The sequence below is a fragment of the Eurosta solidaginis genome, chromosome 2 (assembly GCF_040869045.1).
Source record: "Eurosta solidaginis isolate ZX-2024a chromosome 2, ASM4086904v1, whole genome shotgun sequence".
Taxonomy (NCBI): Eukaryota; Metazoa; Arthropoda; class Insecta; order Diptera; family Tephritidae; genus Eurosta; species Eurosta solidaginis.
Window position 1 is genome coordinate 27883020 of NC_090320.1, and position 23589 is coordinate 27906608.

At 36.9% G+C, this 23589-nt stretch overlaps 4 protein-coding genes across 8 annotated transcripts; 2 read left to right on the forward strand and 2 right to left on the reverse strand.

The window, feature by feature from the left end:
• Positions 1–1598, forward strand: LOC137239465 (dolichyl-diphosphooligosaccharide--protein glycosyltransferase subunit 1). Its single transcript, XM_067764790.1, has 2 exons — positions 1–652; positions 727–1598. The coding sequence occupies exons 1-2, from the start codon at positions 88–90 to the stop codon at positions 1515–1517; spliced, it is 1356 nt and encodes a 451-aa protein (XP_067620891.1). The 5' UTR covers positions 1–87; the 3' UTR covers positions 1518–1598.
• Positions 1599–2223: 625 nt separating this feature from the next.
• Positions 2224–3247, reverse strand: Polr2I (RNA polymerase II subunit RpII15). Its single transcript, XM_067764791.1, has 3 exons — positions 2910–3247; positions 2714–2842; positions 2224–2636 (listed from the first exon to the last, which is right to left on the reverse strand). Exons 1-3 carry the CDS (start codon positions 2975–2977, stop codon positions 2447–2449), a joined length of 387 nt encoding a protein of 128 aa, XP_067620892.1. The 5' UTR covers positions 2978–3247; the 3' UTR covers positions 2224–2446.
• A 7869-nt stretch (positions 3248–11116) lies between these two features.
• On the forward strand, positions 11117–12785 carry LOC137242039 (polyisoprenoid diphosphate/phosphate phosphohydrolase PLPP6). 5 transcript variants are annotated; one of them, XM_067769401.1, is made up of 2 exons: positions 11117–11225; positions 11764–12785. In XM_067769401.1, exons 1-2 carry the CDS (start codon positions 11223–11225, stop codon positions 12388–12390), a joined length of 630 nt encoding a protein of 209 aa, XP_067625502.1. In that variant the 5' UTR covers positions 11117–11222; the 3' UTR covers positions 12391–12785. The 5 variants fall into 5 exon arrangements, with proteins under 5 accessions (XP_067625502.1, XP_067625504.1, XP_067625505.1 ...); XM_067769403.1 differs by having other exon boundaries at positions 11176–11306; XM_067769404.1 differs by lacking the exon at positions 11117–11225 and adding an exon at positions 11228–11361.
• A 689-nt stretch (positions 12786–13474) lies between these two features.
• Positions 13475–18296, reverse strand: RnrL (Ribonucleoside diphosphate reductase large subunit). The gene is made up of 4 exons (XM_067764792.1): positions 18158–18296; positions 17211–17299; positions 16966–17143; positions 13475–15693 (listed from the first exon to the last, which is right to left on the reverse strand). The coding sequence occupies exons 1-4, from the start codon at positions 18189–18191 to the stop codon at positions 13574–13576; spliced, it is 2421 nt and encodes an 806-aa protein (XP_067620893.1). The 5' UTR covers positions 18192–18296; the 3' UTR covers positions 13475–13573.
• Between the last annotated feature and the right edge of the window lie 5293 nt (positions 18297–23589).

Sequence of the window (23589 nt, forward strand, 5' to 3'; positions counted from 1 at the left end):
TATTCGAATTTCAATCTCTATTTCGGTGACATATCATCCCTTTTTCACAATTATATTTTTCCGGTACGTGTCCAAAGAAAAGAAAAAATGATTGCTAACCGACATATAATTTTATGTGTGGTCATTTTTGCCACTATCCATACAAATCAGGCAAAAGTTGTGAATAAAAATATAGAGCGCTCATTGGATATATCCAGCCAACTAGTTAAAGACGTCTATAAAATAACAGCAACAAACAGCGATGGCAAACCGATTAGCGTGTACACGTTTATTGTGCCTGCAGCAGAACGAAAGAATTTGGCTTTCATATCAGTAAAAGATGAAAAGAAGAAAGAATTGAAATTTACGGAAAAGTTAGTTGATGGAAATAATCAATTTATAATTGCATTCTCAACCTCAACAGCAACCGAAATTTTCACAATTGAAACGGTATACATTAAAAAGCTGACACCTCATCCCAGAGAAATACCACAATCAGGGAAACAACTTGTGCGTTATGAGGGTAATCTCTACTTGTATTCACCATATGAGACGGTCACACAAAAAACAAATGTATTGCTTAGTTCAGCAAATATACTTTCCCATACACAAGTAAAACCTTTTAATGTGGCAGCTAATAAAATTAAATATGGCCCCTATGAAAATATTGCCGGTAAAAGTTTGCCTTGGGATAACAGAGAAGTTATACTTATAAACCGTCCTTACAAATTTCTTTATATATTTTAGCTTTCACCAATCAGTCACTATTCATACACTATGAAAATGAACGCCCCTTTTTGACCACCACACGTCTTGAAAGAATTATCGAGTTGTCACATTGGGGAAATATTGCAGTAAAAGAAAATATTTTCATGGAGCATACTGGCGCTAAACTGAAGGGCTCATTTTCGCGTTACGACTTTCAAAAGGATGTACGTCATGGCAATGCTATTACAGCGTATACAACTTTATTACCCGCTGCGGCTGCTGATGTTTATTATCGGGATACAAATGGCAATGTTTCTACCTCTAATATGAAAATTTTGCATGATTTTGTTGAATTGGAATTACGTCCACGATTTCCACTATTCGGAGGCTGGAAAACTTATTACACTCTAGGCTACAACATTCCTTCTTTTGAATATCTTTTTAACACAGGCGACAAGTATATGTTGAAAATGCGACTTATTGATCACATCTACAATGACATGGTTATTGACGAGGCTGAGATTAAAATTATTTTACCTGAAGGTGTTTCTAATATCGAATTGCAAACACCATACCCAGTGAAACGTAGACCCAACGAAGTACATTATACATATTTGGATACTGTGGGTAGGCCCGTTGTAGTATTGTACACTAAAAATCTAGTCGAAAATCATATTGCAAATTTCAATTTGAAGTACACATTTTCGAAGGTCACTCTGTTGCAGGAGCCACTATTGGTTGTTGCTTTCTTCTTTATTTTGTTTATTATTGCTATTATAAGTTTACGTCTTGATTTTTCATTCAACACTACACATAGTCACAAAGACTAAACTAGTTTACTATAGCTATATGTACTCGTAGGAACAAAAATTAGGGTACTGCATTAACTAATAAATACATAAAACCTTTAATGTTCTTTTTTTCTGAAACACTTGTGGAAAGTTGTAAGGATTTGTATATAAGACGTCAACTACTAAAATTATATTTAATTGTAACAGTATGACATTGGATGATAAACACTTTATTGGGAGCACAACAACGGTCCTAATTTTATATCCGGGTTAATATAAAGGAAGAGTGGAGATTAGGCTAAGAAACACTAATAGATGTAAATATTGCCTGGGTTTTCAATAATATTCAATGACATCACTTCGTGCTTATAGCTTACTCATAGCAGAACTCCGTAACTGTATTTTTGGGCGATTCACAGTAAAACCTCGTTTGCGAGCTGCGAAAGATGAAAATCTAGGTAAGTGGCGAAAACTGAAAAGGTGCTCTAGAGCAGTAACTTCAATAATAAGAAAAAACATACCGAAGTTTGGCAATCAACGTTGACAAATGTGAGCGTTTCGAAAATAATCTCTTGTCGAAAAATATTACACAGGCATGAAATAAGAGCAAAAGTACATAATTCACGATGATTGCTACAACAACAACATGATCGTAAGATTCGTTTGGGACCTATTTATGCAAGACACCCCCCCCCCCCCCCCCCTCATTGTTTGGCTAGTACCACAAACTGATAACATATGATAATGATCAAGAAAAGGATTTCAAAGTCAGACATTATTCTGCCAGTTCGACGAGAAGTCACGAAAGAGCTGGCTGTCGTTCTGTCCTCATAGGAATAGAGAGGGATTAAAAAAAACACGACCCAGATTAAACTTGCCTACTTAATACTTTAGTTATGCTGGCTTTAAAATTATAAGGACTATTATTTGTTATTGATAAAATGATATATTTTAAATAAAAAGAAAAACTATTCAGTCCATCTATGAGTGCAATTTTGATTTGTACACACATAGTACAATCTCATTTCTTCTTCAGCACGACGTGTTTGCGCTTGAAAGAATACTGCTTCCCTGTGTGAACATTTAGGGCAGGCATGATCTTCGGTACGTGGCAACGTTGGATCCGAAATAACATCCGGTACAATATGCGTCAGTTCACTGCAAGCAACAAAAACATTTGTTTAGCCCACAAAATCCAATATGCAAGTAACTTAAAGGAATACTGTTGAACTTACTCAATTTCGTGCATAATTTTGTTAACATAAATGCAATTCGAATCGGCTTCCTGTTTGTAATCACAATTTCGACAAGCATACAATAGCACTTTATTGTCCTTATCCTCTTTAGGATATAACATATTATTACTGGAAAAAACAAAGGAAAAATATATATTTTTATACATTCTTCCAATGTGCGTATCTACCCACTTACCATTCTTGACAGAAACGGATACCCACAAAACCGGGGCCTTCTGAATTGGCATTATCGAATATAGACATTCTGGGGTTTTTTTTGTTCTATTGACTGGAGTAATGCAGTTTTAGCCGCTGATGTTTATGTAAAATAAAAAAGCCCAGAGAAAACAGAATCAACCTGTCGCTATTTGCAATAAACTTTTTGATAGTGGTGTGTAACAATATACCGATATTGCACAAATCCGTTCGATAATTAAAGCTGCCGCGCAACGCACAAATTTGCTTGATGGTTACCATAGCAACGGGTAGTTGTGTACGTATCGGGCGATACCGTGCTCACACGTATTTGTTGTCGGCTTCGCGTTGATGAAAATCAAAATTTTTATATCTTTTCGCTTGGCAGCTGGTCTATTTGATCGTGGCCGACATCATAGTACAGGTCTACAAGTAGGATACGTAGCAGCGCGCACATACACAGTCACGCTCACCTGATAAAATGCTTGTTCTTGTTCGTTTTTTGTGTAGATGCTATTTGGCACTGTTGTACTTCTTAGGTCCAAGAAAAGTGTAGTAGCTACTAGCGAAAACTGTGTAAAATTTTTATTGTAAAATTACAAAGAAATATCCTTATTTACTTTCAAATGAGGACTTAATTACATCTCTCTTTAAAATCCATATGTTTTGAACAATTTTAATTAACAAATTGTGATACTTTATTAACGGGGACGATTGCTAAAACACGACCAAAACCTGTTGACCAAACTTTTTTTTTCGCGGAAAACTTTTGAACGGGTACAAAAACTTAGCACTCGTGTTTGTATTCTTAATGCTCGAATAACTACGCGTCCTCAGATACCCCAAGTCAAGACTTTTGTATAATTTTCTGTAGGACGCATATAGGTGCAATACATTTTCATACTAAATTCGTTCAAAAAAATTTACCATCACGGCAATCCATATCTGATATTCCGCTCCTTTTTTTGTTTCCCTGCGTCGCTTTCCACGACAGCAACCGCGGTAATTTTGACACTTCGTTCAGTGTCAAACGCATGTTCCACTGAGTTCCACACTAGTTTGACACTGACCGAAGTGTCAAACGGCAGTGTGTTAGAAAGAGAAAAGAATTGTTTCCTTCTCATACATATCATACTTGTAAACCTGTACTATGGCCGACATGGTCGAAAAGCATTAATGTGTTAGTTTTTTGAGAACGTGCATTGAGCAACTTCGAGGAAGAAAAAGATTTTACGTTGCGGTTTATTGAGACCTACGAATGCTTACCAGCATTGTGGAGTATAAAGTGTGAAGCATATTCCAACCGTGATGAAAAAAAATAAACAATATAATATTTTTTCCATCCACAATTTTTTATTTTCTTTCTTTTTTTCCGCCAAAATAACTGCAGTTACAAGCAATAAAAAATCGTCATCCGATCACATGTTTACGTCCGCATGCTACGAATTTTCAATACAAATGGCGCTTGATGCTTTCTGCTTGTGTGGTGGCGGGCAAGGGAGGTTGTCCGCAGGGATCCATCTGTGGTCCATATATATGGAACATGATGATGGACTCCCTGTTAAGGCAACTCGAGCATCTTTGCAAACTCTGCGCCTATGCGGATGACCTCCTCCTATTAGTGGAGGGGGATTCTCGCGCCAGCATTGAGCGTACCAGTCAAATAGTGGCTGGCTGGGGCGCCCATGTTGGCGTAGATATTTCGGTGGACAAAACTGTGATGATGCTGCTGAAAGGCAGATTGTCACAGAATCGCCCACCGGTTGTCCGCATCAGATATGCGACGAAAGTCAAATACCTGGGGCTGACAATGGGTGAGCGAATGAACTTCCTACCACACTTGGATGCTGTCAGGGACAAGATGCAGAATGTTTCGGGGCAGTTACGACGTATCATTCGGAGTGACTGGGGCCTGAGTCGCCGTGCCGTTCGCACAATATATCGTGGCCTATTTGTAGCATGTGCTACTTTTGGTACCACCATATGGTACCGAACGGTCATGATCATGGTCAGAGACGCGTGCTGAGCATACAGAGGTGCATGATGCTCACATGCTTGCCCTTGTGTCGTACTGTTTCCACGGATGCGATGCAGGTGCTTCTTGGTGCCCCCCTCTCGACCTGGTGGTTATACAGCTCGCTGTTTCCTTCAGGCTGAGAAGGAGGGCAAGTTTGCCGCTGTTGGAGGATGAATGGGCCGCCGACGATAATGTGGAGAGTGGATGGTTGGAAAATAGGCGTCGATTAGAAGGGGTGGTTAGAGGGAAGTGGCAGGAGCGCTGGGACAATAGTCCCAACGGCAGGGTAACGTACGGGTACATCCGGGACGTTTCATTTGTGGCGGAAAATCCAGACTTCAGATTTAATCTGAGCCTGGGTTTTCTGCTTACTGGTCATGGTCCTCTTAATGCTTTCTTGCATAAGAGGAGCTTGAGCGAAACGGAGGGGTGTGTATGTGGGGCTGCATGTGAGGATTGGGTGCATGTGTTGTGCGAGTGCCCGGAGTACTCGGACATAAGGGATTTGGGTAGTTGTGGGGTTAATGTTGAAGAAGGTAGGGTTGATGTTAGTGGAGCGCTCTCCACTAGTCGGACTATTGATTTGCTCAATAGGTATGCTTTTGAGGTGTTTAGACGGAGGAGACGTGGTGGTGACCGTGGTGGTTAATTCGTGTGTGTGTTCGTGGATGTGAGGGGGGGGGGGGGGTTCTAACCCCACCTCACCCCTAGGCGGCCGGTCCGGAGTAGGTGGATACTCAACCGGAAGTGGCTTCGGCTGCGAAAGTCACACCAAGACTTTAAAGTGGTACCACGGGGAACAGATAGCCCGCGGAGCTTGCTCCGTTTCTGTTCGGTTGCGGTTGGCCCCTTTGGGAGCATCGTGGTGCCATGACCCATAGAATGGAAGAGGTGTTAGATAGGCCTCCAACCCCATCAAGGTGATGATGTGTCCACTCACATTATCGATTGGTACCAAGGTAAGCGAGCCTTGGGGGCTGGTCAGACCCGCTTTGACCTGTGTACTTGGTACATGCGTGAGGTTAGGTCTTCGAAGACAGGCACTCACGTAAAACCTACACTCGCTGTCCAAAACATATGGATTTTAAAGAGAGATGTAATTAAGTGCTCATTTGAAAGTAAATAAGGATATTTCTTTGTAATTTTACAATAAAAATTTTACACAGTTTTCGCTAGTAGCTACTACACTTTTCTTGGACCTAAGAAGTACAACAGTGCCAAATAGCATCCACACAAAAAACGAACAAGAACAAGCATTTTATCGGGTGAGCGTGACTGTGTATGTGCGCGCTGCTATATATCCTACTTATAGACCTGTACTATGGCTATGGTAACCATCAAGCAAATTTTGTGCGTTGCCCGGCAGCTTAAAATTTTTGGCATGTTTTCAGGCACGATTTTCCGTCAAGTTCAATTCAGTTTGTCAGTTAAACTACTATTAAACTTTTCATGTCGTAAGTCAAATTTAAAGGGCTTATTAAACTTCCGTAACTTTAACGCCATATTTTTAACCATACCCATATCCATAACCATCTCCAATGTGAACGATTAATGGTGCATTAACCTAAAAATCGTGAAAATTTCATAAAAATGAAGAAAATGCAAAAAATTACAAACATATTCCACAAAAAATAAGTCTCTTAGTCATAACGTATCCAAACCAATGAATAAAATCTACAAAAAGTTATTAAATTCACCAACTCAAATATTTTTAGGTTATGGATATGGCGAAAACCCAAAAACCAATTGGCTGGCTACGATATGGTTATGGCTTTAGCGTTATGGTATGGCACCATTAATTAATTACATTGATTTCCATAAGGTTGGTTCGATCAGCTGTTTTATCTGGTTGTGGATAAGCACAAATCAATCACAGAAGATTGCGCGGCCGCTATATTACGTTACGGCGAACTTCACCGTCTTCTTAGTTTCCACATGATTACTTTTACATTGCAATATTTTTGACAACGTAATCTACAGAGCTGTAAAAAGATTGAATCAATTGAGTATGTATTCTCTCAGCATTGTGATTTATTGGTTGTATATTATAAATCTCCATTCTTGAATGGATCAAAATATCTTAACTCAAATCTAAAGTGTGTGTGTTATTGAATGGTAAAATATAATTCAATATAGAGTGGGAATGTAGGAACCATTCCCAATCTTTAATGAATGCCATTCAGTACTAAATACTTTTTCCCCAGGGTTCTTTTTTTTTTTGTATACTCATTGTCATCAGATATGTTAAATCAATTTAGGAATTGGGTGCAAAAAAAGGCGTAAAATTTATCAATAGAAATAATAGTCCCTTGTAATTATTCAAGTAGTTTAATATTTAAGAATTCATGAGCTTAACACCGGCTTATAATAATTGAATATTCAATCATTATTTTTGAAAAGAAAGAAAAATTTACTGGTATACTGCGATTTTAACATTTCGAAAACCGCAACATAATCATCATCAGTCAATTTTGAATGTTATCAAAGGCTTCACTGATATTCGGACCGCGAATCACACGGTGAAACTGCAGTTGCCTTAAATCATTGAAATATGCCAGTAAATGTTTCTTTTCAGTTTCCCTTTAAACTTCGCAAAGACAATCTATTGCTTTCTTGCTATATGTCAAAATGGTTCTATATGTCCTACTTATTTTGCTATTGTAGTAAAATGGATATTGTATATGAACACATTGTGCATTGACCAAATACAGTAAATTGTGGATATTTTTGCCGATAATATAACAAAAACAGATACTTGAGTTTAAGTCGTTTAAATTTAAATACATCAAAGTACATAGGTCTATCGGCGATTTCGTTAGAGCTTCCTAATTCCGAGAATTTCGATAAATATATGTCTAATTCCATGGCATCGTCCTACAGCGTTTCAGGCTTTTACTATTCACCTGAGTCACCTTCTTAGTTTTCCTTTATATGTGCCACGAAAAAAAAAAATGTTTCATTGGGAGGAACTCTTCAGAAGTTATTATTTCCCTCCCGACAAAGAGATTGACTGGCTCCATCGGATTACGGTTTTTTACAGCTGATGTTTTGACAGTGCTTGACGGAATATAAATATAGGGCCCGAGTGATCGAGAAGGACCATTAGTCTCTCAGCCTATTTGCATGGCATTTGTAGGTTGAATTCTATCTTACTTGAGCAGATTTGTATTCAAAGTTAATTTTTTTGCTATCAACAAAGCTACAACTACATATAGAGCCTACTTTAAATGACTGTAATTACAAACTATTGTGTTTAGAAGAATATTTTTCTTAGAAAATAGAGAAAAATAGTATATCGCTGTTGCAATTTGGAAACTCACAAACCATTATCTATACAGTATTTGACCATAAACCGCTAGGAAGAATATATGAAGGAACGTAAGAGCTTTTATAATATATATCTTTCAATTGTTTAATCAACAACTGAAGACGTTCAAATGTAGATTAGTACTTTTTACTGCAAGACTTTTACATGCCACATTGAAAACACTTATTTAGAATGAAGACAATTTTCGGAACAGGTATGTTGAAATCTTTGTCATTTGCTTTTTTATTATTAAATTTTTAAGAAAATTTCAATAAGAATATTCTTCCAGTTAACTTCTTTGTGATTTATTACCATTTAAATATCGAAAAAAACTGGTCATTACGGACAATAATTAAATTTGTGTGTAGATATTTTGAAGTGGCTTTAATTCAATGCAACCATGTGATATTTGAGCGGGTTTTGTGCATGTACGACATTTTTCATAACTGATTGGTACTAGAAAAGTGTGTGCACACTCAGCAAAGGCTGCATTCATTTGAATGCTTAACCTGTGTTGAAAAATGTTTGTGTTTCATTCAATTACTTCATTCTTTCTTCGAATGAGTTCAAGAGTGCATTCTTTTTTTCCCACTACTGAATGAAGAATGGGTTGACTTTTAAGCCAGATTCCTTAACAAGGAATGAAAGAATGAAGAAACAGCGTTCTTAAATCAATGATTTAAAATTTCAAATGATTGCACACTTTTACAGCTCTGGTACTCTACCGCTGTGTAACGGCCACTATATAACGGCACCGCTTTCGGGGAAACCAAGCCTTTAGCGGAAGCACGAAATAAGATAAAAGTGAATATTTGAGTTATAAATCTAGTTCCTAGGTATGGGACATATCGCACACTAACTACAAAAGATGAAAATTTTAAATAAACGGAGAGAAGAAAAACGGTTTATGTGAAAACGCCTGTAATGTTATACTAAAATCCAGTTTTACAAAGAAGGAGACCTTCATTATAAAATGAATTGACGAAATTTTGTTGTAATTATTTGTTTACGGACAAAATATATATCAATTTTGAATTATGACTATTTGCCTGAAATATTTTTATTTTACGTTTGGTACTTATTATTGTAAAAATAAAAATACAATTACGTTTGGTACTATATCCAATTATGCCCCTTTAACTGAAAAATTTACTTACTCTTTACGTATAAAAAGACACAATTTTAATTAATACACAACAAAGTTAAAACTTTTTTGCAACAAGATAGTCAGAATTGAAAATAATACGCTTTATGCATAAAAAAACTGTTCACTTGTTCTTAAGCACCTTGACACAACTAAAAATAGTACTCATTAGTTGATACAGCGCAAGCGATGCTATCAACGCCAAAACTGGCATAACGGTAATTTTCCAGTTAAAGAAAATAATGACAGCGAAATTTAAGGGGCAGTTAGAGATGTGTACTATGAATTGGTTTATGGAAAAACCCGATTTTGAAAAATTTTAAGTTATGACTCTTTTGTAATTAGTGTGTGGTATATTAACGACTAGACTAACTTTTATGGATTCATCGTTCTTCGAGTTCTTGTTTTGATTCCAAAATATAAAATTTAAAACATTTCTAAGCTACATTATTTATATACTCAGCGTGCTTTGCACACAGTGTATATTAACTTTGATTGGATAACGGTACAGGTATAAAGGAATCGAGATAGATATAGACTTCCATATATCAAAATCATCAGTATCGAAAAGAAATTTGATTGATCCATGTCCGTCTGTCCGTTAACATTACTGTTTAATATATTGTCTTCAAATTTGGAATTGTATAAGTTTCCTTTAATTTCAAATGTATGTATGTACTAAAAAATTACAATAAATACGCCTTTAATGTGCCCCTATGTAATCTGAAAAATATAATTGAATAACTTAAAATTTAAGGTAACCAACAAAATAGTGTTTGGAAAGTGAGCCAACATGACAGCAAAAAAACGTAAGTACAGATAACAGGACTTTCGGTACAGTGTGGTCAAAAACCGAAGTCTTAATTATAGGCTCAATAAATATTTTTACACATACCAAATTTCATGATAGTAGCTATTTTTTGTCAGAAGATAATTACAAAGGGACTCCTACTGTAAAATTTACTTTTTGTTGGTTACACTTAAATTGCGGGAAGGGCTCGATATAGATAATGAAAAACTAATGTTTCAGTAAAAAAAGATTACCCCAAGGTGACCCTAAACTGTGTCTGTAAGACTGCTCTAGTTTATTTTTTGCCATTAGCTACGCAATATTGTATTCTTTCATCTGATAACAATTCTGGTTGTTTTTGTAGCGATAAGGTTTCTCCCCGAAGGCTTTGAGGAGTGTTTATAGATGTGATGGTCCTTTGCCGGATACAGATCCGGTACGCTCCGGTAACAGCATCATTAAGGTGCTAGCCCGACAATCTCGGAAACGATTTATATGGCTTAATTAAACCTTCAGGCCATCCCTCCCTCCCCACCCCCAAGTTCCAAGGTGTTTGTAGAGACTGACACAGACCGACTTCCCCCTCACAAAAAAAATAAAAGGGGATTGCAAAGGATTTCACCTTTATATACAACCAGATTAGCTTAATTTTCGTACTTAACTCCTAATTAACTAGATTTCCAATATAAATTTATCCTATCGATAATCAGTAATTATGAACAAATTAATACTATCATATAAAAAGTTCCACCTCTAATTGGAAGCACAAAACAAAAGAGAAACGATAAAATTTGACAGTAAATAACCTAGTTCCGAGGTATGGAGCATAGGTAAACACGTAGATTATCTATTGACGATTTATTGTAGATTAGGTCATGTGTAAACGTAGTCTTAAATTCTACAAAAAAAAAAAAAAAATCGACTATGCAAATGTTTTCACTAATGCACGAAATTCTCATCCTCAATTTTCCTCTTGACAATAAGCACCCTGTACAACTATTTATTTATCGTTTCCTACCAACAGCTGACAAGTCAGCGCTAATAATTAAATAAAATATGGTAAATTATTTTTTATTTTTAGTCGGTTGATACAATTTTCGAAAACTCATTTATACATTCAATGTGGATTGTTTCGAGAAGGTAGACTTATCGCACAGATTGGATGTTTCAGCAACTTTTGATTGCAAATTAAGAGGTCCATTATTAGACTAAGTAGATAATCGTGCCTGTTTTGCTTAACAAAGGATATTGATAAATGATATGGTAATTCTATACGACATCATGGCATTCTAGATACCCGTCCAAAAATATGGTTATAGGGAGTGGTACCAAAGACGTGTTTTGGACCCATTCCGATATTTTTGGAAGTATATTAAGAGTACAATGCTGTCTTATCGAATTAAAAATGATATCATTGGTGTATAAAGTCCAGTAGTCCTGCATTAAAGTTTACATTTTGAAAAATGAGGATATTAGTTTGTACGAGCCATTTCTAAAAATACTACCACTATCTCGGGGCGTTTTTATCAATATTAATTTTTTTTTTCTTAGATAACAATGAATATTAATTCTAATGCACATATGCTATTACTTTCAGGTCACATCAAGAAATCGTCCAGCCATTATGGATAAAATTTTAAAACAAGACGAGTTATGGACCAAAAATCTAGTTACATTCGTACTAAAACATATACCGTACAAGAAAATACATTTCTATAGCAAATGTTTGGAAATATCTTGCAATGGCATTGCTTGGTTATCATGCTGGATTGCATTCATTTGGGTCTTCAATTGGGAATCCTACTACGAACTGCAATTAAATGTGCTTTTTGGTCTAATACTCGACATAATTATAATTGCAGTATTAAAAGCAATATGCCGACGCAGACGACCATCAGTAACTACAGATATGTATACATTGGGTCCGGACCAATTTAGTTTTCCTTCTGGTCATGCATCGAGAGCCATATTTTTATTAATGTTTTTCGTTGTATTGCATCCTGTACATGCATTGCTACGCATGCCCATAGTGTCATGGGCATTGAGCGTGTGCCTATCAAGAATTTTACTTAGCAGGCATTATATACTGGATGTTGTTGGTGGGATGGCAGTTGGTGTCTTTGAAGCGCTCGTAATAACATTATTTTGGATAAGCCAAAGTACGGCTGCAAATATTATAAATTATGTTACCAATGATTACCTACCTGACGGAGGAGAAGTATAATTGTTCATATGGTAACCTTTTAACAAAATGTATTCACAAGAAGCATTTTTCATATTTGGTGGGTTACTAAAGTGTATTGCAAGTAAACACACCGTGTTTGTGATAAAATTGTCAAGACCTAAGATTTTTATTACTAGCCATGGCGGAACGATACAAGGTGGCAGCATGGTGACATTCCTACAAACATAAATAAAAATTTAATGTACTTTGTTTTTGTAAATTCGATGGACAAATATCAAAATCATACTTCGCCGGAAGTTGATGTATCAAATGAAATAAAAAAGTTTATAATAGGCTGTCCTATGCTGCCACCTTGTATCGTTCCGCCATGTTACTAGCATTAATGTACTTGAAAACAGAATAATAAACTTGAGTTAAATTTTTTGCGCTTTAAACTTTATTTTTTCTTCCTATGGTTAATGTTGTTGTAGCAGTGCTTCGCCCCACCTAAAAGGTGCGACTGATCACAAATTGTCATCAATATCCTCTAACGGGAGTCCAAGGAAACTTGCTGTTTCAACAGGGGTGGACCATAATGAAAGGGGTGTTGGAAGCGCTGGTTCCACATTCCAATTAAAGAGGTGGTTGGTGTCATGTGGGGACACATTGCAAGCGGGGCATACATTTTGTATGTCGGGGTTGATTCTGGATAGGTAAGAGTTTAGCCTGCTACAGTATCCAGAACGAAGTTGAGCTAGAGTGACTCGCGTTTCGCTGGGGAGTATGCGTCCGTCTTCCGCAAGTTTTGGGTACTGTTCTTTGAGTAATGGATTCACCTGGCAATTCCTGGCATAAAGGTCCGACGTCTGTTTGTGGAGTTCACTGAGTACCTGCTTGTGTTTTTTTGCTTCATACGGAAGAGTTCTCAGGTGCCGTATTTCCTCATAATGCTTACGGAGATTACTCCCTAAGCCCCTAGGCGGTGTTGGCTCATCATCCTATGGTTAATAGCAGGGGTCCGTTTTGAACCGTCCGAAATCGTCCAAAAATATTTGATCCGGAACGAAAACTGAACCACTTTTGGTTTTAGAAGCGGTTTAATGGAATAGTTCATTCGATTCCGATTAAAAGAGCTTCCATATAATTTAATTTATAATTAACATAAATACTTTATTTCGAAACATTGAATGGATATATAGAAAACAAAAAACACATAAGTATATAAAACTAAACATAAAACTTTTTATGATCCACAAGACATACATGCTTCCTTATTTTCGAGTGAACAAACCATATCTGCTATATTTTGGCTACGATTAAGCGATTCGTCTGCTGCCTTCGCTGGTGATTGTTCAACGTTTGCATCGCCATTCGTTTCCTTACGACTTTTATCAATTGTAAATTGTATAGCATTTGCAGCAGGTTTTGTACGTAAGTAATACATTCCTGTCTTGAGACCAGCTTTCCAACCATAAAAATGTATAGAAGTAAGCTTGCCATAATTTGGTTCGGCTACATGTATATTAAACGATTGACTTTGATCGATGAATGCGCCACGATCGGCTGCCATCTTGATTGTCGTCTTCACCGATATCTCCCAGACTGTTTTGTAAAGTTCACGTATTTTTGGTGGTATTGATTCAATACCTTGTATTGAACCACGACTTGAAATAATTTTGGATTTCATATCTTCATCCCACAAGCCCAATTCAGTAAGATCGCGTAACAAATGATGGTTAACAACTTGAAATTCACCCGAAAGTACGCGACGATTGTAAATATTTGAAGTATAGGGCTCAAACGATTCATTATTGCCCATAATTTGTGCAGTCGATGCTGTAGGCATAGGCGCCAAAAGTAACGAATTGCGTACGCCATGTTGTTTTATTTTTTCCTTCAATACAGTCCAATCCCATAGCTCAGTCGGTTTTTTATCCCACATATCATATTGAAGTATACCCTTACTGACTGGTGAACCCTCATACGTTTCATAAGTCCCATATTTTTCAGCCAATTCACAACTTGCTTCCAATGCGCCATAGTACAGAGTTTCAAAAATTTGTTGATTTAAGAGTGCGGCCTGCTCACTCTCGTATGGATAACGCATAAGAATTAAGGCGTCTGCAAAACCCTGTATGCCAATACCAATCGGACGATGTCTGAAGTTGGATTTCTTTGCCTCAGGCAATGGATAATGATTTACATCGATTATTTTATTTAGATTACGTGTGACAGTCTTCGTAACTTCCTTCAAACGCTTAAAATCGTAAGTTTTTTCTGGTGTTACAAACATATTAAGCGCAATTGATGCTAAATTACACACTGCCACTTCATCTGGTGCTGAATACTCAACGATTTCTGTGCATAAATTACTACATTTAATGGTGCCAATATTTTGTTGATTACTCTTTCTATTACATGCATCCTTGTACAGCATATACGGTGTGCCTGTCTCTACTTGCGATTCTATAACGGCAAACCAAAGGCTTTGTGCTTTTACTTTCTTATTAGCACGCCCCTCTTGCTCATATTTAGTATACAATTTTTCAAACTCATCGCCCCATACTTCATGCAAGCCAGGACATTTGTGTGGACACATAAGCGACCAATCTTCATTAGCTTCAACCCGTTTCATAAACAGATCTGGTATCCATAAAGCGTAAAATAAATCTCTAGCTCTATGCTCTTCTTTGCCAGTATTTTTCTTTAAATCCAAAAACTCAAATATATCTGCATGCCATGGTTCTAAATAAATTGCAAAAGCACCAGGTCGTTTACCACCGCCTTGATCTACATAACGTGCTACATTATTGAATACTCTCAACATTGGTACCAAACCATTTGATGTGCCATTGGTGCCCGCAATTGCTGTGCCTTTTGCGCGTATACAATGTACATTTAGTCCAATACCACCCGCTGATTTGGAAATTAAAGCACATTGATGAGCTGAAGTGAATATGCCATCAATCGAATCGGCAACCATAGTTAAAAGGAAACACGATGATAACTGTGGTTGTCTAGTAGCTGCAGCAAAGAGAGTTGGTGAAGCATGTGTAAAATAACGTTCCGATAGTAAGTTGTATGTTTCAATAGCAGCATCAATATCTTCACCATGTATACCAATGGAAACACGCATTAACATATGCTGTGGACGCTCAACTATTTTACCATTGAGTTTAAGTAAATAAGAACGCTCTAGCGTTTTGAAACCAAAATAATTGTAACCGAAGTCACGATCGTATATTATAGCTGAATTTAAGCGATCAGCATTTTTCTTTACCACTTCATAGTGAAAATCTGATATTATGGGTGTAGCTAAGCCAGTTTCGTCGCTCACATGATAATACAATGCACTAATCACATCTGAAGATAAGAAATAGACGCAAAATTTAAATACATATATCTTTCAGTAAGTGATAGATAGGGTAAGATATCACATCTTATACACTGCTACAGAAAAAACGTGTACGGACCAACATATACCACATAGTGCACCAACCTATATATGTATATATTCACATTCTACTCGGCGTACTCTTATCTAAACGGTTCTTCTAGAAAAGTGCCATAATTCAAAACATATATATACACATATACATTGGGGTAGCCCATAGATGGGTTTCATGCTAAGGGCCTATTTCCAATAAATCCTTGGTGCCTCGATTTGTCAGATAAGCGTTTCATAAGTCATTAACATCTCAAATTTTTGCTTCGCTTTACGTCCTACAAACTCTTTCAAACAATATCACAGCCAAACTTCACTTTGCACTCATCTGAACTTAAATATTTCTTTTTGTATAAACAACAATTAAATCCATAGGTACCGTGTTATCATGTCCTACAAAACAATATCATATCATTTCTACCACATCACATCATCCATCAGTCCCATTTCAACGCGCTATATATTATTAATTCCCTATATTATCATAGCCTGATCGGTCGCATCTATTGGATGGGGCGAAGCACTGCTACAACAACAACAACAACATTATCATATCCTACCAAATTATATCATATCATAGTTTATTGCATTGCATCACATCACAACGTATGACAGCATGACATCATATCTTGATATCTCATCACACCTTAATACATCATATATGTACCGCATCAAAGCTTCTTCGCTTTGACAATCATCAATAAGTTCTTCTTTTAGCAATGCTTCGCCCAATCTAATAGCTGCGATCATTCATAAATTGTTATCAATATCTTCTAACGGAAATCCAGGGAAACTTGAAGTTTTAATAGGGTCGGATCTTAGAGTCATTGCTGTTAGAGGCGTTGAATTCATTGCAATTGAAAAGATGGTTGGTGTCATGAGGGATACATTGCATGAGAGACATGCAATGCGTAAGTTTGTGTTGATTCCGTATAAGTAAGAGTTTAACCTATTGCAGTATGCAGATCAAAGTAGTGCCAGATAGATTAACTTCTAATTTTCCGTATTATTCAATTCACATCAAATTATATCCCCCAACTTTATTATCGTATGACAATGATTTCCTGACATGGCAATCTTCATCACTGCCAAGAAAAACTATTATTACGCTCCCATTTTTCATAAGTCAAATTCAATCTATTACATTTTGATATTAATACATAAACATGTTAATTTCCTGTCTGACTTACCTGAGAAAACTTTGTTCGTTTCTTTGTGTAAATTTGATATAGCAATACGTGCAGCTAGCGTTGCATAGTCGGCATGTTGTGTTGTAAGACTTGCTGCAATTTCCGCTGCCAAGTTATCAAGCTCTTGTGTAGTGACACCGCAATATAAACCATTTATTACCTTTAATGTGATGGCTACCTATAATACAAATTAAAGAATGTAATAAGAAGTTAAGTACATATCTATGTAAGGCAAAATAAGCTACCGGATCAACGAAATCCATGTTGAGTCCATAGCAAAGCTTTTGTACGCGTGAAGTAATTTTATCGAAGTGTATATCCTCTTTACGTCCATCTAAATTTGTAATAGAAACGAAATATAAATTTTTTGAATAAAATATTAAATTTTTACAAAATAAAATTATATTCCAATAATGACTTGTTGTGAGTACCCTTATGGTGAAATTCGTTGTATATTACCTAATTAATTTATAAGTAACAACCATTTTTTATTGAAGAATCAAAAGGCTACAATGCACGCAAAATTCAAATTTCAGTTTAAGAGTATTCTACATATAAATGAGCGGTGACAAATGTAACTTACAGGTAAGAGGACATGCCTATGTTTCTAGGACACTATGGCCGTAGCAACAAAATTTAAGAAACCCTGCGGAATACTAAGTTCTCAGCGTTGATATAAAACTTGTTGTTTTTGTTGTTGTAGCGGTAAGGTTACTCCCCGAAGGCTTTGGGGAGTTTTATCGATGTGATGGTCCTTTGTCGGATACGGATCCGGTACGCTCCGGTAACAAAGCACCATTAAGGTACTAGCCCGACCATCTCGGGAACGATTTATATGGCCACATTAAGCTTTCAGGCCATCCCTCCCTACCCCACCACCAAGTTCCATACGGAGCTTGGGAGGGCCAGAGCCTCGTCTGTTAATGAAGCGGGATTCGCCGCTCGAAGGTGAGGTTAACAATTGGGTTGGAGAACCTTTATATTGTGCTAACCAACCCCTTTAATCCTTGATATAACTTCTGAATGTTGAATGCTTGGAACTAAGACAAATCTATAAAACAAATAGCCGTCCTTTGGCTCATTTCCTCCGAGGCAATCTTTTCATTTCCCAGCAAGCTTGCATAGATCCCACACAGTACCCACGTTTTAAATACAATTGCTTTTGCATTAGACTCCATATTGCAAATCTTACCTCGCTTAATTACGTATAATTTAGGAGACTTCATTTTTACAATTTTATAACAAAATTTCTTCACAAATACTATCGGATCATGCAAAATGCGACTAATTTTAAGCGGAAAGTTGTCAAAGGCGGGAAAATGACATATCCAGTTTGCTGTCAGTTGGAAATGCGTTAAAGAGAAACAATACAGAGTGTAGCTAATAGCTGATCAAGGCTGTATTATAGGTTGGCTTATTTTATCAGTTGCTATTTTTTTTTTTTTTTTCAATGCACTGGAGTAGAAGTTATCAAAAGGTGATGGAGAATGTAAAATGTAACATGTATATTTAGGCAAGGTGCACACGAGGCTACGCGTCATAGACGCGTACAAGATATTTCATAAAGCTACAATTTCTCTACGCCTCACGATCTGCACACGAAGCTACTTTCGAGCGTCGCTACAAAAAGCAAACAATTATTGAAAAAAATAAAAAATTAAATTTCTTCAGCTATATCCGTCCCCGAAACCAAAGGAAAATAGGTATTAAACGTTGTTTGCATCCCCGTGCCTTTGTAAATTATGAAAGGAAATTTTAAGCCACCGCGGACTAGAGAAAAGGGCGATTTCTAGTTTCCAACACTTTTTAGCCTTTTAAATGTTTCAACAATGTTCAACCAAGCTGTTGTGGTGTTTAACACTATTTTTCGTTTTGCTAATATACCTTTCACGCACTTTTATTAACTAAAGTAACATTTTTTAACTAATTACACAAATTTGCATACAAAAAAATGTAAACAAACATCTTGTTCTTCTTTTTTTTTCAAGCGTACGTACGCTCAGCGACCAACATTGCTGTACGCTTAGCTACACGAAAATTTCATGCTTTGTCGCTTTTATGCAGCTCTCCCTTCAAATACATGTGTTCGGCATCAAAGCGTACAAATTTCGCCTGCAGCGTCTATGACGCGTAGCCTCGTGTGCACCTTGCCTTATTTACTGCTGTGGGAGGAAATTTTTTATTGAAAAGTAATTTCAAGTCCCTGGCAAAGGAACATCATTTAGAAACAAGTTTTTCCAATTAGAAAAGAAGTTTGTCTAATCGGTGTACCCCTCGGCAGTGATTTGGCAAACACTTTGAGCACAACATAAATTGGAAGAGAAGCTCGGCCTAAACCTCTGTTCGCTCAGCCCCAAACGCAGATTTTGACAATCTGAACACAGGTATGTTGTTGCTGTACAGATGAGTCAACCATATAGATGAACTACGAGCCCGCCATATATTGGACGTTTTATCGCGGAAAGGCTTAATTTTTTTTAGAGGGTCTCAAGTGGTAATTTTTTTTAAGGTTTTTACTGTGCAAAAGTGCTATGGATCCTTCCCCGTCCAGATCCGGGTTCGAATTTTTTGGTTTTTTGTTAAACTTTTCATAGAGACAAAATCTTTTATTTTCTGCCTTGAAATTACTGACACTAGAGTAAAAATGTGGCTCTTGAACGCTGATGAAGGGTAATACCTGAATTTTAAGCAGTTAATTGCATTTGGCTTTACATAAACGCTTTGGTCGCTTTGACTGCATTATAGGTAAATAGCCGTGTTTTTTAAATACTCCCTTGGTGTGACCAATTGGCGCCGGTTGGCGGAGCGAAGGAGCGACTGGCGCGCCTTGTTGGACGGCCATAACCGTTTAGACGGTTAAGCGCCAATTAAGTAAGTAAGTAAGTTACTTTTAAAATTTTGATTCAATTAGAAGAAAAATTTTCTAAGCGGTGTCGTTCCCCGGCAGTATTTGGCAAGCACTTCGAGTGTATTTCTGCCACGAAAAGCTGTCAGTGAAAACTCATCTGCTTTGCAGATGCCGTTCAGAGTCGGCATAAAACAAGTAAGTCGCGTCCCGCCCATTTGTAGGAAAAATTAAAAAGGAATACGACGCAAATTGGATGAGAAGCTATGCCTAAAATCTCTTCGGAGGTTATCGCGCTTTACATTTATTTATTTATACATCTGCATTTGCTGGTAAAAAAAAACGATTATCAACAATTTACATAATATTTAGGAGACCCATCTAGCGGCAATTATTGATAAACCCCTTGTATATACTTATCTTGGCCATAGTGTGTAACCTATATCTAAATCGGTTGCGATAGTGTGCGATTGTATAGAGATAAAATAAAGAGACACATTCCATTCCACGTGATAATGCATACTGAAATTTAGCCGTATTAATTTTCTGCGCAAAAATTTCATAAGTTGAGATAACGTTTAAATGGTTAAGTACATATTAGTGACGTGCATTATTACACTACAAAGTATTGTACAATGTAGTATAATTGATAAATACCTTGTATATGTTGTGCAAACGAAGAAGTTGTAAAGTAAATGTTGTGCTGTTGTCAAACAGATGGTTGTAGATGTTGTGTCGTTCTGGTTTGATCACTCTACACACAACATCGCATGTTCGTTCCACTATGTTGTATTGGGAACTACACAACATGCATTCATTTCTCTCTCTCATATACGCAAATACTTATTGTACTTATAGTGTGCTTGATCGTTGCAACGCGTGGCAAATTGTTTTGTGGAAAAGTAAAGTGTTTGTGGTAAAATTTCTGTGAAATTTTATATTATATTTGTGATAAATGAATAACAATGACATTAAAGCTAAAATCCTGTCAGGTGTTTATAAAATAAATATAAAGCGAGGAAGAAGCAAAGTTTGGGATTATTTCGGCCATATTATTGACGATGGAAATAATGAAATCCCAAACTTTATTGCATGCAAAATATGCAATAGCGTTTACAAATACTCAAAGTATGCGCTGTCAAATATGTCGAAGCACAAGTGCTTCGTTGGAGCACAAAATGAAGAAGGAGTAATACAAGTTGAGGTGAATGGAGATACCAAGAAGAGATGCACAGAAGTTTTGGCAGAATGGGTGACGGGTGACATTCGCCCTTATGCGCTGGCTCAGGATCGTGGCCTTAAAGAATTTACCAAATTCATACTCGAGGTTGGACATAAACATGGATCTAATGTAAATGTGGAAAACCTCTTGCCGCACCCCACTACAATTTATAGAAATGTTGAGCAAAGGTTTAAAATACATTTTTCAATTTTAAAAACCGATGTAACAGCGGTAGCTGAGACTGGATATGTGCTAACAAGCGATATATGGACGGACAATTTCCTAAAAATTTATTAATTAATAACAAAATGTGATTTATGTTCCTTTTTTAATATTCGAAACATGTACCAATCTAATGTGAATCAAAGCAATTTATGAAATCGAGTTATGTAAAATTTTTATTTATTTTTATGTTATGTTAAAATGAATACCTTTGAAAAATTAGTATTTTTTACTATTCACCTTTTCTGGTATAAATACAAAATGTTTCCATCCCAAAAACAAATAAATTTGTCTTTTTATTCTATTTTACTGCAGTCAGACAAAAATAGTATTCCACAAATACTCACTACATCTGTTTGAAATGAAATACTACTTTGTATTGTGCAACTTGTATGTAGTATTGTAAGTTGATACAACTCAACTACACACAACCTACGAGAGTAGAGCACAACATCTACAAATACAACATAAATGAAAACACGCACTCAAACTTACTCAAAAACGAAATCATGACCAACTTGCACGATGTTGTGTACCAATGCACGTGTATAGTACATATATGTAAAAAAAAAAAAACACAGCTACTATCCTAATTGCTCGCTTCGCTTTACAACTTCGTGTCTCTATATATATTACCTTATAGCGCTGTTAACTGGAAAAAAGAAGAAACGCAGCAAAAGCCTTTACGTGTTTCATGCCTAATACTAAGCCAATTTCCTACTTTTTACGACATCACACGAAAATTTGATGCTAAACAAAAAAATTTAAGTTAGTAATTAAGGCTGGGTGCGAGTTTGCCTAAATTGAGAAAGAACTTTAATGAGCGTACTTTTTAGCCTAAATTCAAACGACTTATGTATATAAAAAACAAATATCTAGTTTTTTTTATGATTCAAGCAAATGCAAATAAAATGTATGTTTGGCCAAACCAATTCGGATTAGTGGATGCATGTATTGGCTGGTGAAGCGTCCAGTGTGAAATCTGTGTAGGTTTTTCAAATCGTTCTTATCTAATTGTGGCATCGGAGGACTTGGTTCCTTACAAAAAAATGTGGGGCATTGTACGAATAAATTTGACTGGATCCAATGGTCCAAAATATGTTTCGTTCAACATCTTGGATGTCCCAATAAATGTGCTTTTCCACACCCGGCTGGTGGTACCTTGAGGCAAAATGCACATGAGGCATAGTTTCATAGACGCGTACAATATATGACATGAAGCTATTATTTCTCTACGCTTCAAGATCTGCACACGAAGCTACTTTCGAGCGTCGCTGCAAAAAGCAAACAATTATTAAAAAAATAAAAAATTAAATTTCTTCAGGTATATCCGTCCCCGAAACTAAAGGAAAATAGGTATTACAAGTTGTTTGCATCCCCGAGCCTTTGTTAACTATGAAAGGCAAATTTAATCCACCGCGGTCTAGAGAAAAAAGTGATTTCTAGTTTCCAACACTTTTTAGCCTTCTAATCGTTTCAACAAGGTCTAACCAAGCTTTTATGGTGTGGAATACTCTTTTTCGCTTTGGTAATATACATTTCACGCACTTTTATTGACTAAAATAACATTTTCTTACTAATTTCACAAATTTGCATACGAAAAAATGTAAACAAACATCTTGTTCTTCCTGTTTTTCAAGCGCACGTACGCTCAGCGACAAACATCGCTGTATGCTTAGCTACATGAAGCTTTCGTGCTTTGTCGCTTTCATGCATTACACCCCGTGTGCAGCTCTCCATTCAAGTACATGTGTTCGACATCAAAGCGTACAGATTTCGCATGTAGCGTCTTGTTGTTGTTGTTGTAGCGATAAGGTTGCTCCCCGAAGGATTTGGGGAGTGTTATCGATGTGATCGTCCTTTGCCGGATACAGATCCGGCACGCTCCGGTAACACAGCACCATTAAGGCGCTAGCCCGACCATCTCGGGAACGATTTATATGGCCACATTAAACCTTCAGGCCATCCCTCCCTCTCCACCACCAAGTTCCATGAAGAGCTTGGGGTCGCCAGAGCCTCGTCTGTTAGTGAAACAGGATTCGCCGCGGATAGGTGAGGTTGACAATTGGGTTTGGAGAAGCTATATATTGCGCTGGCAACCTGCGCTACACAGCCCTTTTAATGGCCTGTTACGACAGGCATACCTACCTGCTGGGGGTGGATGCAGCGTCTAATACGCGTATCCTCGTGTGCACCTTGCCTCAGTCAATGCATTTCCTTTTTCAGTTGTCTGGCGATATCTTCTATTAATCCGGTTCGATAACCTACAATTTTGATGCTCATCTCAGCTTAAGCGGCCAAAGTGGCAGGGTTAAACTCTAGTCAACCTTAATTA

What these genes read in the sequence shown, in the direction of transcription:
- LOC137239465 (XM_067764790.1), top strand. Translation starts at nt 88, where the DNA reads ATGATTGCTAACCGACATATAATTTTATGTGTGGTCATTTTTGCCACT. An exon ending in CCCCTATGAAAATATTGCCG is followed by an intron (nt 653 to 726) that starts GTAAAAGTTTGC and finishes TATATATTTTAG; the next exon opens with CTTTCACCAATCAGTCACTA.
- Polr2I (XM_067764791.1), bottom strand. Translation starts at nt 2,977, where the DNA reads ATGTCTATATTCGATAATGCCAATTCAGAAGGCCCCGGTTTTGTGGGT. An exon ending in ATCCGTTTCTGTCAAGAATG is followed by an intron (nt 2,843 to 2,909) that starts GTAAGTGGGTAG and finishes TGTTTTTTCCAG; the next exon opens with TAATAATATGTTATATCCTA. An exon ending in AAAATTATGCACGAAATTGA is followed by an intron (nt 2,637 to 2,713) that starts GTAAGTTCAACA and finishes TGTTGCTTGCAG; the next exon opens with TGAACTGACGCATATTGTAC.
- RnrL (XM_067764792.1), bottom strand. Translation starts at nt 18,191, where the DNA reads ATGAAGTCTCCTAAATTATACGTAATTAAGCGAG. An exon ending in ATTATACGTAATTAAGCGAG is followed by an intron (nt 17,300 to 18,157) that starts GTAAGATTTGCA and finishes TTACAAATTTAG; the next exon opens with ATGGACGTAAAGAGGATATA. An exon ending in ACATGGATTTCGTTGATCCG is followed by an intron (nt 17,144 to 17,210) that starts GTAGCTTATTTT and finishes TTTGTATTATAG; the next exon opens with GTAGCCATCACATTAAAGGT.